The 15,068-nt window shown below is 33.7% G+C and overlaps 1 protein-coding gene across 3 annotated transcripts in view; it reads right to left on the bottom strand.

The window, feature by feature from the left end:
• KRAS (KRAS proto-oncogene, GTPase) overlaps positions 1 to 15,068 on the bottom strand; it is a 39,542-nt gene that overhangs the window by 3,829 nt on the left and 20,645 nt on the right. For 2 of the 3 annotated variants that reach the window (XM_024992102.2, XM_059886665.1), the window contains exons 3-5: positions 11,446 to 11,624; positions 10,302 to 10,461; positions 2,756 to 2,876 (exon numbers count right to left, since the gene is read on the bottom strand). In XM_024992102.2, coding sequence (XP_024847870.1) covers positions 2,757 to 2,876; positions 10,302 to 10,461; positions 11,446 to 11,624 — 459 coding nt within the window. In that variant the 3' untranslated portion in view covers position 2,756. Of the gene's footprint in view, positions 1 to 2,755; positions 2,877 to 10,301; positions 10,462 to 11,445; positions 11,625 to 15,068 lie in introns of those variants that run through there. The other variant, NM_001110001.3, reaches the window with a different exon arrangement.

Genomic DNA, 15,068 nt, shown 5'->3' with positions numbered 1-15,068 from the left:
ATACAGAGAAGACACACCCTAAGGTGAAAACAATATATAAGTATTTAGGAGACAATGAAGGGAGAATTTGATTACATTACCTTCTTGTAAGATTCTGACAAATACTTTAGTTTGTATTCCACTGAACTCTTCTTTCTATATAATCTTAATCTTAATGATTAGTGAAATATTAAAATTGCTCAAAACAGGGTAGTGGATGCCTTTTGTTCATGTGGGAACTAATCATTCTCATATACATGTAAAGAAGACAAAACAGGATACCACTAGGGTTATTTGTTCAAACCCATCATTTTAGCACTAAGAAAAACTAATCTGCATATATTTATCACTGTCAAATTCTGTAAAAATATCTTTATTTAAAAAATTTAGGTATTACCAAGTACAATTTCTTCCTTATATAAAATGCTATTCATGATCACTGAAAACGATTCATCATGCCCAACAATCTGACATTTAGACTACAGTCACTGAAATAGTTTGCACAAATTTGAGATTTTAGAAAAGTATACACTTTCATCTGTTTCAAATAAAAACTGAAGCATAAAGCTTATTTTATTCTAAATAGTTCTACTTTAAATATCATCTAATAATAAACAGAGTAGGAAGAAAAAAAGACTAGCACTTAACTCTGGTCATAAATCCTGTTATTTCAGAAGTTTTACTTTTAAGATTGCATCCCAATGTTGGGTTTTACCACTTCTAAATTAAATATTATTTTGTACAATGATGCTCAAAAAATATTGAGTTCATAAATCTCAATAAAAATTAATGCCAGTCATTAATTTTGCTTTGTTTCTTCGTCTGAGTTTAGTTCATAACATACCACATAGTATCTTTGGAACTTAATCTACTATTCAGAAGTATATTTTTGGAGATACATTATTTCAGACCTTCGACTCATATAAAGAACACCAACCTTTAGTTTAATCAGCACAATGAATGATATCCTCCAATTTTATTTCATGTTCCCCCAGAACATTATATATTGCAAATAATATGCATCAAAACCTTAAGCTTTGGTATAAACTTTATGGCATCTATTGAGGGAAATATTTTCTAAGGAAAACCAAATTTAATATGGGTTGGTTTAGAAAGGAAACTGAGAAATTCCACTCAATAAATCCAACTGGGCAGCTCCTGTGTGCCAGGAACCTCATTAGGCCACAGACATACAAAGATTAGAAGTATGAGATTCTAGCTCTCTTAAAATTCTTACTGTATAGGAATCAAACATAGTTTATTTCACTTTAACATGGTAAGTGTGTAACAGTTAAGAGCAATAAACTGGGAATACATAAGAAGGGCACATTAGGCCCAGTCTGCTGCTAAGTCGCTTCAGTCGTGTCCGACTCTGTGGGACCCCATAGACGGCAGCCCACCAGGCTCCGCTGTCCCTGGGATTCTCCAGGCAAGAACACTGGAGTGGGTTGCCATTTCCTTCTCCAATGCATGGGAAGTGAAAAGTGAAAGTGAAGTCGCTTAGTCGTGTCCAACTCTTTTCGACCCCATGGACTGCAGCCTACCAGGCTCCTCCATCCATGGGATTGGTTTAAAGAAAGATTCTTAGAGAACAGGAGATTGGACAAGCATGAAAGCGTGTTAACTAGTAAAACTAGGGGATGAGAACACTAGCATTCCAAACAAGAGCAACAGCCAAGACTTAAGGGAAGGTAAGAAATAACATAGTGCTGATTTACATGAGGACCAAAAGTTCAGTCAAGGAGTTTTTTAGAGATGAAACCAAAGGTGAGAGGGGAAGATTGGTGTTAAGGAGCCATATATATTCTATGAAACCTTTTAAGTATATCTCCCTAGTTGCACTGTGAATAAAGGCAGCAAAAGGTAAACTAAGTAAGAGGTTTCAACAATCCCAGCAAGAAATGATCGAAGTCTGAACTGATGATGTGATGAAAGTTAGAAGGTGGGCTTCCCTAGTGGCTCAGTGGTAAAGAATCTGCCCGCCAGTGCTGGAGATGGAGGTTTCATCTCTGATCCAGGAAGATTCAATATGTCATGGAGCAACTAAGCCCGTGGTGCCACAGCTATCGAGCCTGTGTTCTAGAGCCCAACAGTGGCAACTACTGAGCCCACGTGCATTAAGTACTGACGCCCATGTGCCCTAGAGCCCATGCTCTGCAACAAGACAAGCGACAAAAATGAGAAGCCCATGTGCTGCGACTGGACAGTAGCCCCTGCTCACCACAAATAGAGAAAAGCCTGTGTGCAGCAATGAAGACCCAGCACAGCCAAAAATAAATAAATTTTTAAAAAAGTTAGAGTGTAACATCATTCATAATAGAAATTTGTGATTGCCTCCAAATGGATGTGAAAAATAGGGAGTCATCCCAAGACTCCCAGGTTTCTCACCTGGGTAAAGAAGTGATGCTGATGTCACTACGTTATGAGAGCAGAGATAGAATAAGTACCTGCCTGTGGAATGTCCAAAAGAAAACATACTCTGTAAGAGTGATCCTTTCCCACCTTCTGGGCCATTAAACTCCTCTATATGGTCCGGCATCTTTTGTCTCTCAAGACCTTGACAAATGTAGAATAGTCTATAGCCATCAAAAAATTGCCTCAATTATAATTAATATCCATTAAAAATAAATGTATTGACTGGAAGCAAACTACACCTTTCTTATTTTTTTAATACTTCAAATTAGAATCCCACACCAAGGTAGATCTCAAGTGGTTGCTACTTCGTTAGCTATGAAAAACATGCTTTCTGCCAAAATTAATATGCTGAACTTACCAGATTACATTACAATGCATTTTTTAATTTTCACACAGCCAGGAGTCTTTTCTTCTTTGCTGATTTTTTTCAATCTGTATTGTCGGATCTCTCTCACCAATGTATAAAAAGCATCCTCCACTCTCTGCATTGTAAAACACAACTTCTTTAAAGTCTGTTTCATTGGTAATAGTAATTTATTGGGACAGCCATGTGCAAGAAGTTTGAAATTTTGAGCTTTACTTGAGCATTTTCTTTTCTCAAACAGAATCAGACTGTTTGAATAGAACTGGAGATTCAGTATTAAAATAGGGCATAAATTCTGATTTGTTCTTTGAAGTCAAGTTTTGTTTTGTAATGGGATAAGAATTTTTTTTTAATTTAAATTAGGAAGTGCATGTTTTATTAGTACCTGTATATCAATTAATGCAATCATTTTAGTTTGTTAGTCACAGAATTAATCAAAGTCTAAACTGAAGTTAGATTTAAATTATTTCTTTGACTTAGGGAAAACAAGTTATTTTTGTACCACTGATCCCCACTCCTGCTCTGAGTCAGGAGTGAGGAGAAAAATGGTACAAAAGGGATAGTCAGACCTTTGTTTCAACACACACACACACACACATGCACACAACACCTCAAAATACAGCTGGGTCAAGAGACTGGAATCACAAGTTCTATCTTCAGTTGCAACTGTCCAGTCAATTTCTAGAGCCCACAAATGGAACTGAGACTGGGACTTTTGTGGATAGAGAACTGCACTATTTAAATAAAAATGCTAAATGAGGGCTGTTTACCATAAAATGAAAATATTTTTAATTGTTTAAAAAATACAAAATAGTAGCAATACAATTTTGTATCCGTATTACAAGTCTTAAGAATAATTTTTAGAACAATATCCAATGTACTGGCTTCATATCTTTTAATTTACACACTTTGAAGGAGCCAAGGGGACTTCTGCTTAAGGCTATGGTGAGAAAGCTACGACAACAAATACAATCATATATGCCCATATGGAGAAGTTTTATGTCTTTTCTAGTCTAGAAAATTAGACAGTAGACAAAAGGAAAAAATGTTTAGATTAACTGTACTGTTAGTTTGTCCCGAAGAATGTAACCACCAAAGTAGAAGCTGACATCTAAAAAAAGAAATGTTAATTTCTTAAAAGCATTAAGTATTTTCTTAAAATATTAAAAATCTTAAAATTTTCTTTAAAGTATATTCTCAAAAATATTAAGAATTCTTTAGTATTTCTAAAAAGAAATACTAACACAAATATTAATCTACATAGGGCTTCCCAGGTGGCACTAATGGTAATGGTAAAGAACCCGTCTGCCAGTGCAGGAGATGTAAGAGACACGGGTTCAATCCCTGGGCTGGGAAGATCCCCTGGAGAAGGAATGGCAACCCACTCCAGTTTTCTGGCCTGCAGAATCCTGTGGACAGAGGACCCTGGCAGGCTACAGTCCATGGGGTCTCAAAGAGTCAGATATGACTGATGCAACTTAGGCACGCATTAATTTACATGTGGTACAAATTAACTTAAAAGATATATGTTCCATCCTTCTGAAAGAAAGATGTTTTTAAAATGTTAGTGGTTTATTTTACCGTACATTTTTTTTTAAGCTTAATCTGTTCTTTCAATTTTAAGATAGAATTACTCACTATGGGAAGTGGCATATTTAAGTCTCTGCCATTGGTAACATCAGTCTTTCTATAACCAAATGTGAAAAAATGGACCCAGTACCTAAAAATCTAATTTGTACCAAAAATATGATTTGCAGTTTTAAATTCAATCAAGCACACAGAATCAGCCATTTAAGTATTAACTTAAGTAAAACAGCTAAAGCTTAATCTTAGCATGCATACATCATCACACATCCACTGCTTACAATAGTTAAGGAAAAGAAAAGGGGCATCTCAATTTTTATAGCAATATTAATTCTTACAAATCTTTAGAATGTATTAAGAACGGCTTCAGTGGAACTCAGTAATTTATCTTTGAAGTAAAACTTTAATTTAAAATTCATAAAATTAAGTTTCAGTTAAGTAGGGATTTAAATAATGTTAATTATATATTAAAATGTACCTCTGAAGTTATTGTATCAACGTGACATAAATATCTGTATACTTTTAATGAAATCAATTTAATCAATTAGGTAACTAAGCCAACTACAGAATAAAAATTCCAACTATTTTCTGAAATCATTAAATATGTTGGTACTTTAAATGAGACAGCCACATGTACCCATATATAAAATTTTTAATATTTTGTATTTATCACTACTGTCTAAGAGGAGAGGGTTTGTTTTTAAGAAATTACTAAATAATTAAGGTATTAAAAGAGCTTTAGTAATGCATATAAAATATAAAGCATGTTGCTGACATTTAAGATATCTTCACAAATGATTGTCTTTTCAATTTGAAAATTAATGCAAGAAATTTCAAATATATGTATATACAAATAAAACAAACCAGGTAAAGCTCATATTTTTAAGAATAAAAACTCTCATTCTTGTTTAAAAAAGAAGGTATAAGGTCAATGTAGAAGTACTGAAATATTCTATGATGGAGGAAAAATAATTTAGCAGAAGCAAATTTTGATTATAATTTATTTCTAAAACTAGTTTGAATGTGTCTGCTTTTTAAGTATGCACATCCCATCACCAATATCAGAATATATGATTTTTGTTTCCAGTAATGCAGAGAGAGTTGGAAGCCAGTAATTAAAAAGAACTAGACTACCCGCCACCAAAAATTCAGTATCAGGACCTCAGAGGCTAAGATAATTAACACCACCAAGAAATAGTTGTTCCAGAATGACTTTTTCATTTCTCATCTTTACTAATAGAAAATTTAAATTAGATTTTAAAGAATCAGTTATTTACCATATTTTCTCAGACTTAATTACTTATTTCTTGATAATATGCTTTAAAGTCATACTGACATGAAGAGAACATTACTGATCCTTGTATGTACCTTAAACCACTGGCACAAAACACTGGTTTCATATTCCAGAATTTGTAGGTAATTTTAAAAGATTAAGCACAGCCAAAACAGATGTTTAATACCTACTATGGTTAGTTGCTAAGGTCTTAACCGGCACAAAATGATTTATTCTTGAGACTATGGCTTGTTGCCACAATATACTCATCTTCAGATCTCACTGATTAAACAACTGAGACACAAGTGTGTACTGTAGGAGCAAAAGTGCATGTGTCTATGTATGTAAATTTTAAAATAAGTTTTAAAAAATATATTTGTACATTCTTCTTTAATCAAGAGATTTGACAGTACTTTCAGCTCAGTCATTATCTGAAAACATACTGTGGAGACTATGGAAATACAGCACTTCAGTACAGGAGAAAGAACTGTTAACCACATCATTCTGTATCCTTATGCCTGTAATGTTTTCACTAACCAATTCAATTTTAAACAAGTACTTGTTCCAGTTAACAGTTTACTACCTGCCAAAATTCTTTCAATGAAATAACACTTCAAATACCTGAATGCAAGAATACTAGCCTTCCTGTGTTGTTGTTCAGTCATTAAGTTGTGTCCAATTCTTTGCAACACCATAGACTGCAGCACACCAGGCTCCCCTGTCCTTCACTATTTCCTGGAGTTTGCTCAAATTCATGTCCATTGAGTCAGTGATGCCATCCAACCATCTCATCCTCTGCCACCCCTCTTCTAGCCTTCTTGGGGGAGAGCAATGGGAGGAACAAGATGTATTCTAAAAAGCAACTCTGCATTGCTGAATTGGAAAGAAACCTTGCCGAACGATAACCTACCTCAGCAACTCTGAACTGCTTCGGAGGCTATGCTATGCATTGGTGCACAGCAGGTCCTCGGTTAATTGTTTTGTCTAGTTTTAACACATAAAAAGCAAAGTTCAAAATATCAATCTTTTGTACACAACCCCAACTACTGCTAAACAGAGAAATGTGGCATATAAGAACGTTTTTTGTTTGGTTTGCTTTGTTAAAACAGTTTGATCATAAGTTTTCTTTAACGGAGGTCTCCCAACAACTAAATTTATGTATCTGGAAATTAACAACAACAAAACAAAATTAATTTAAAAAAAAAATTTTTTTTAAACTTAAAACATTTTTAAGTTCATAAAACAAATTTTCACATTATGCTCAAATTGAGACCTCCAGAAAGCAAAAAAGCTGAATCAGAAATAACATATACTCAGAGAATTTTGCTTTTATCATCCACTTTCCTGAATGCTCCCCACTTTTGATTTTAGCAGACTGGAAAACACACTGCTGATTACCATGGTATCAACAATTTGGTTTCAACAGCCTTTGCGAACACTACCATGCACTGCCCAAAGAAGCCAGAAAAATGTCATCTAGACAGCAGACTTTATTATACACTTGGAACACAGGGACCTGATGCAGCCTACCTGCAGAAACAAAAACTTCTTTGGCCTTTCAGATGTGGACTAAAAGAATAGCTGAAAACTATAATTTTATAAAAATATAAAAGAATTGTATTTTAGCCATAAAAATGGACTTTTTAAAATAAGAAACTAATTAAGTTGGTAAAATATATAGTCTGCAACCCTTACCTTAAAAATACTAGAGTAAAACTCTTAACTTTTCTTTCACAGAATATGTAAATTTTACTTTAAAATTACTAATGTTAGCCTATAAAATTTAAGTTGAAAGTCTGACCTAACTTCTCATGTCTGGTCAAACAACACAGTTCCCTAGATAATCAACAAGCAGCACAGTACAACCCACAAGCCCAATGCAGCCACAGCCCATATTTTTGTACTGCCCACAAGCTGAGTGATTTTTGCATTTTTAAAGAGCTGTAAGAAAAAAAAAAAATGCAACAGATATCACTTGGGGCCCAAAAGCCTAAAGTATTTATCATCTGACCCTCTGCAGAAAAAGCTTGCTAGCCCCTGACTTTTATCTATAAAAGTTCTAAATGCATGTCCTGTTCCTACTAACTTAAATATAACTTTCTCTTGTTTTGTGTTTTAAGTTCATGCTCAAGACCAAAACAGGGCAGGAAACAAGTAGCTGCTGATAAACTACAATGAGGATATGCATATTCATTTTGCTCAAATAATAAATAAATAATAGGAGATGAATATCAAAACGTTCTGCAGAAAATAGGGCTTCAAATTTTCACAAAAACTAGAGATGTAAATTAAAATTTATAAAAATTTACATACTTCATTTTCTCAATTACTTGGAATAGTTAATTCAAGTCTTCTAAGAGCATGCAAATATCAAATTAATTTCAACAGAGAGAGATGAATAAACTTTTGAGAGACAAATCAACAAGTCCATATAATAGAGAAATCAAAGATCAGAAACTAAATATCGAAGTTGTAGTTTAGCACCATAAATTACATAACCAGATCAATAAAACAGGATATAAATATAAGAGAAGCTGAGGGCTAGAAGGTTAAGGAATAAAGTACAGTATTTCTTTGTAACATATCACTGTATATTTTAATTCGATGATCCATAAAAATGTCTACAAAACAAATTCAGGTTAATCCACTAGGTATCACATACCTACATTACCTTCCCTACCCCTCCCTCCACAAAAACCAGTATAAAACCTAAAAATCTATTTTAAAAGGAAACCAGGTAGTTTTCCGATTAGTTATGAATGCTGTGGTATATTAAAGTATTCATGTCAAACATTAAGAATCAATATTACTTCTGAGGTAGTAACCATACAAGGAAAGAAGACACAACTGTTTTAGGCTCTTATATCAAACGAGAGTGGAGGGTAACACTGCAGAAGTAACAAGACTTCTTCTTCTGTCCTTTATTACCTTTCCACTCCAGATGTGGTCCATGTACCAAAGTCAGCATCACTTGAGAGCTTGTTAAAATTGCGGAATCACAGCTTCCAATCTAGACCCTAATTCTAATTCAGAATTAGAATCTGGGTTTGAATAAGAAGCTCAGTTGATTTTTATGCATATTAAAGTATGAGAAGTACAGCTTTATTTGCAGCCCTTTACAACATCAGGCAAAGTCTCTTATTAGACTTTTTTCTTTCCTTTGTACAATGTAAACTAATATATCTCCCAATCTAAAGTATTTATTTTTAAAGTTATAAATAATATAAGTTAATAAAATGTTAATAGTATAATCTAGGTAGCAGGTTTGCAAATGCTTTCAGTAAAAATCCTTCAATTTTATACCTGAAAAATTTGTATATGAAAGTGAGAGAAAAAGTTACAATGATATAATCATGTTTTCTGAGTACTTCTTAAGGGAAATCCAGGATTCTAGTCAGAGAAGACCAGTACGAAGATGATAAAAATCAAACCTCTTCCTAGTCTTTGGGACTTGGGAATGCTATGAATAAAATCTTAATTCTTTCAAAGTAAACTGAAGTAATATATGTACCAAGTATTTTTGTAACTTATACATCAGGTTTTAGAATTAGATAATCTGTATTATGGTTAAAAACTATAGTAATTCAACTTTTGATTCCAAATGAAGACTTAAAATAGAATTTTTTTTTCACTGTGTACCAAATTTATACAAGTAGAAAGTGGTACATATAATCTTCCGCCAGGGAAGCAGACATATATATACTAGCTGAGAAATGGTTTACTTTTAAAATTTTTATCCCTTTACAAAATTCAGTGAAAGATCTAGAAGATGTTTTTATAAGTTTAACCATGTAATGAATTTTTCATCAATTTTCTTAACTTCTAGGATGATAAAGTTAAATTCCATGAGATTGGTTTTCTGGGCCATAACCAGACAAGGCCCCAAACAAATGTTCACCTTGTATGGAACATACCAGTATTCCATCATAACATTATATATTCCTTTCTAGGAATTTATTTATTCTATACGTTAAACTCTTATTTCACACAAAGAGGTTAAATCATATCAATTAATTTTACCTAGGGAAAAAGTTACTTTTAAAGATAATTTTTGAAACAAAATTCAGGATCAATCTGGTGGTGGTGGTGTTTTTTTCAGAACAACACAGTAAATGAATAACTGAGAATTCCTATTTGCTTTGTAAATATTCTCCTGCCTTAATGAAAACTTTCCTGAAAAACAAATATATCCTTTAAAAGAATATTCTAGCAAAGTAAAATTCTCCAAACATACAACATTTAATCTAGAAACATGACATAATATAAAAGCACTTCAAAAATAGGAAACTCAAAATTCGTCTCCCTGTTAATTTTAAAAAAAAAAAACAGTAAAAAAAAAAAAAAAAATTCCCACATCTCTTGAATCCTGACTATAAGATGTGCTGAACTGTTCAATGTGGAAAGAAACCAAAGCCAAAAATAACGCATAGACACTGGAATGAGGACTGCCCTCTCATATCCTTTAGAGAACATTTACCAAGTAAATATTGTTTTACTTCCTACTTTAGTATAATGGAAAAAAAATCAACAGTTATGCTATCAGGTATGTACATTTATTAATGTTCACACCTTCCTGCTCCCAAAATGACATTATTGGAATATATATTAGTAAATTATGATTAATGATTAAAATCACTTGATATAGTTTGAGAGGAAAGATTTGTTATTTATTACAATTTTACTTACCTGTCTTGTCTTTGCTGATGTTTCAATAAAAGGAATTCCATAACTTCTTGCTAAGTCCTGAGCCTGTTTTGTGTCTACTGTTCTAGAAGGCAAATCACATTTATTTCCTACTAGAACCATAGGTACATCTTCAGAGTCTTTAACTCTTTTTATTTGTTCTCTGGGGAGGAAAAAAAAAGTTATAGCACAGGAATTAGTAACAAAAATCTTTCAGAAACTATTCACAACTTTGTCTCATAAAATAAAGGTTGTTAATGTAATTCCTAGTTCCCATCACACCAAATTTTCCTTTCTCCTCCTTCTACTTGTTTTTCTCTATTCTAAACAGAACTTCTATGTCTTTTAAAAGATCAAATATCCAGAAATATAATAGTACTACAGTCTAATAGGTTCATATGCAGGTAGGTCACAATGATAAAACAGAAATAATGAAAAATTTTAGGCCAAAAAAGTGCTATGCCTAATTTTTAAAATTATAATCTTAAAAACACATTCTGTGTATGTTGTTAAATATATATATATAGAATTAATGTTTTTATAAAAACATGAATTACAACATTAACATATTTTTAACCTTCCATTCTTAAAAAAGAACACCAAGTGGAAAGATTTTATTTCTATGTGAACAATTATTTTAATAAAAGTAATCAATTTTATGCAAATTCGCCAAGATTCTTTAAAAACTGTATTAACACTTCTGTCTTTTAACTTCAGAGTTGTGTTTTTTCCTTAATTATCTAAAGCCAGTACTTATTTGATTCCAAGAAATGCCACACTAAATGGACTTATTTTTTAAGGCTATTCAAGTGGTGCCATCTCAATTATCTTTTCACATTTTTGTTCATGGTTTTCATTTTTATGATGGATCTAGCATAAAGCTTTGTTTCTCCAGTACAGAGTGGTTAAGAGCACAGGTTTTAGAGTCAAATAGACCTGCTTTTCAATTCCAGCATTGCCACTGTGTGATCTGGAACAAGCTGCTCAACTGCTCAATCCCTAAGATTTCATTTGCAAAACAGGGATATTACCTACCTCACAAAAATTATTCTATATTAGATAATTTGTGCATGGCAGTTAGCAAAGACTCAATAAATGGAGATAGTTACTCCTCAATGTCAATTTATTTTATTCAACTTAAACCCACCTATAATGGTGAATATCTTCAAATGATTTAGTATTATTTATGGCAAATACACAAAGAAAGCCCTCCCCAGTCCTCATGTACTGGTCCCTCATTGCACTGTACTCCTCTTGACCTGCTGTGTCGAGAATATCCAAGAGACAGGTTTCTCCATCAATTACTACTTGTTTCCTGTAGGAATCCTGAGAAGGGAGAAACACAGTCTGGGTTATCACGGTGCACCTTTTACTTCCAAAAAGGTGTTAGACACAACTCACAAACAAAAACCAATCCAATTCAAAACTGGGCAAATTGAATAGACAGGTTTCTAAAGAAAATACACAAATGGCCAATAAGTACATGAAAAGATATTCAACCTCATTCAGGAAATGCAAATCAAAACGACAATGAGCTACAACTTCACTCCCATTAGAGTGGCTATGGAAAAAAAAAAAAAGGTAATATAATAAGTGCTAGTAAGGATGCAGAGAAACTCGATCCATCAATCCATTCCTAGGTATGTTAACAAAAGAACTGAAAGCAGAAACTCAAATACTTGTATGCCAATGGTCAAAGCATTACTTACAATAGCTAAAATGTAGAAACAACTCAAATGTTTGTTGGATAAAATGAATGGATAAATACAATGTGGTGTGATGGCATGACTGTACACACATACACATACACACACTGAGTGGAATATTATTCAGCCATAAAAAATGAAATTCTGATATATGCTATATAACACGGATGAACCTTGAAAACATTACACTAAATGTTGTCTGATACAAAAAGACAAACATTCTATGATTCCATTTATACTGAGACACCTAGAAAAGGTCAAGTCACAGAGACAAAAAGTAGGAAAGACGTTACCTGGGGCTGAGGAGAGGGGAATTGGAGAGTTATTATTTAATAGGCACAGAGTTTCAGTTTGGGATGAGGAAAAACTTCTGGAAATAGAGCTAATGGCTGTCCAATGTTGTGAATTTAACTTATTGTCACTCAACTGTACACTTAAAATTATGGCAATGATCAATTTTATGTGTATCTTACCACAGTTTTAAAAGTTTTTTAAAAAAAAAAAAGATGTTACAAGAAGAGTCAACAATGCAAGTGCACAGATTGATAACAAAAAGACCCAAAATTCTCTGTAAAGAAAAATAATTATTACAAAATGGGATAGCTCTATCAACTCTTACTATTCTGGATGATTTAGATGGCAAGAAAAACCAAGAAACTTACAAATAATTGTCATGCATTTATTTTACCTATAGTCAAGGGAATTCATAAGAGAATGGTCAATGCTGAGAATTTTCATATCCTCCATAGTCCATTTCTACAGTCCTGGGAACAGTATTTAACAGTCAGATAGATACTATGAAACTGCTAAAGAGAATAATTGTTCTGTCTGCAAATTCTGTGAGATCCCTAGTAAAAAAGAGAGGGAGTGGAAAAGAAAAAAGAAAGAGTTGGATACCTTAGAGGCACTGCAACTCAAAGAGGGAGTAAAGAAAAGAGGGTGAGTAACATAAGACTCCTGAAATGAAATTTGACTTTCCTCTGACTTTTGATTAGTCTGTGTGTATCTACTCAGTCACTCAGTCGTGTCCAACTCTTTGTGACCCCATGGACTGTAGCCTGACACACTCCCCTATCCATGGGATTTCCCAGGCAAGAATACTGGAGTGGGTTACCAGTCTCCTCCAGGGGATCTTCCCAACCCAGGGATCAAACCCGCATATCCTGCATTGGTAAGCGGATTCTTTATCACTGAACCACCTGGGAACCTTTTGATTAATCCTCATGCCTAAAAGATTTCACACACTGTCTGCCAAAACAGACTTCAAAAAATAAGGGAAAGAGCTGGTGTAAGGTGAGGTCATGGAAGCAGAGGCAGGGCTAATAATGGGTATAAAGTATAAGCCTAAGGACACTGTTTCTTCTTGTTCCACCTTTAGTTCATGAATTACTTTACAAACCAATCTATTATTTAAAAAGTGATCGTTAAAAATTATGTTTTTGGTAAAATGTCTGAAAAAATGTTCACGGCATGCAGAGTATTCTAAGATACACATGTGACATGTTCCCAGTATAGAGATACACATCTGTATAAACGTATCTATATATACATTAAAAAAACTCATGGTGGTATGTTTATTAATGTTAACAAAGGGTATGTCTCTGATGGGAAGAATTAATTTAATAAATAATTGATTAAGTATCTTTTTTTGGTAACAGATATTATTTTTAATGTATTCCTTTGCCCCTTAATTTTAAAAAGTATGAAAGATTACCATATTAGACTATGATCTAGTGCTTATCTTTTAAAGTAAACTGTATTTTCCAAATGTCTATAATAAAAAGCTGTTGATCTCACTAGTCAGAAAAGAATGATGAATATTTAGTTTTCTAAACAAGAAGCTCTTGACCAAAGATTTGAACATTTGGTTGACATTTTATTTTAGCCTAAAAGAGTTGGACACAACTTAGTGATTAAACAACAAAAGAAAACCAACAAATTCCCTTAATTAACCACTTGAAAGAACTCGTGTATATTATAAATTATTTAATAAAAACCAGTGTTTTCAAGGTATAATGAAAGAGCAGGAATTCAGAGCAAAGTACAGTGTATTCAAGTCAATCCATTCATTACCCAAGTGTGGCTACTGGGCATGTAAAACAGACCAAAGACTTTTCCTCACAGTCTTCACTTGCCAAAACTAGCGCAAGTTAACCTTATGGTTAATAGTTTCTTTAGTCTTTGAAATTTCCTATCAACAATGAATTACAGACTATAGTTTCTGGAGCCATACAGATCTATACCTAAGGTGTGGCTGGAGGATCACTCACATGTGATGACAGATACTGCCTCTAAAACAAACACCTCAGTAAATTCCCATTTACAAAATTTTCAAACACTCTGTGTTTCGAAAGGATGTAAAGTGGAATAGCAGCAGTTTCTGCATGTATTTCATAGCATGTTCCCAGGATGAACACTCCATCAAAGAGACTGGGAAACTGGGAAAGCAGTCTCTATTCATTCCTATTATCTTTTCCCTTCTAAGCCCTAAAGATACTGACAGCAAAGTTCTGATTCACATTCTGCTCTTGAAAAAAAATAATCTACAACCTGCCTATAAACAATGAGGTGGAATCTGCTGATTACAAAGAATAGGTTTAGGTTAAAAACGTAAACCCACTTTGGCCACCTCATGCAAAGAGCTGACTCACTGGAAAAGACTCTAACGCTGGGAGGGATCGGCGGCAGGAGGAGAACGGGACAACAGAGGATGAGATGGCTGGATGGCATCACCGACTTGATGGACGTGAGTTTGGGTGAACTCCGGGAGTTGGTGATGGACAGGGAGGCCTGGCGTGCTGTGGTCCATGGGGTTGCAAAGAGTCGGACACGACTGAGAGACTGAACTGAACTGAACTGAACAACGTAAACCAGTATTTCCCAAGTTAATTTTAACTAGAGTCATCCTTAGAAGTGTAACTAGTCACTGAGCTATATAAAAAGGCAATACAACTTGGTAAAAACTTAAGAACAAAAGTGTTACATGGTGAGATGTGATCTGAAAAGAACTGACAGGTTTTAAGACAAAGCAGACAGCAAGCACAACAAAAATGACACGTGAATA

Source organism: Bos taurus, chromosome 5 (genome assembly GCF_002263795.3).
Source record: "Bos taurus isolate L1 Dominette 01449 registration number 42190680 breed Hereford chromosome 5, ARS-UCD2.0, whole genome shotgun sequence".
Taxonomy (NCBI): Eukaryota; Metazoa; Chordata; class Mammalia; order Artiodactyla; family Bovidae; genus Bos; species Bos taurus.
Note: the sequence above shows the minus strand (reverse complement) of the source record. Positions and strands in the feature narration are given on the sequence as shown.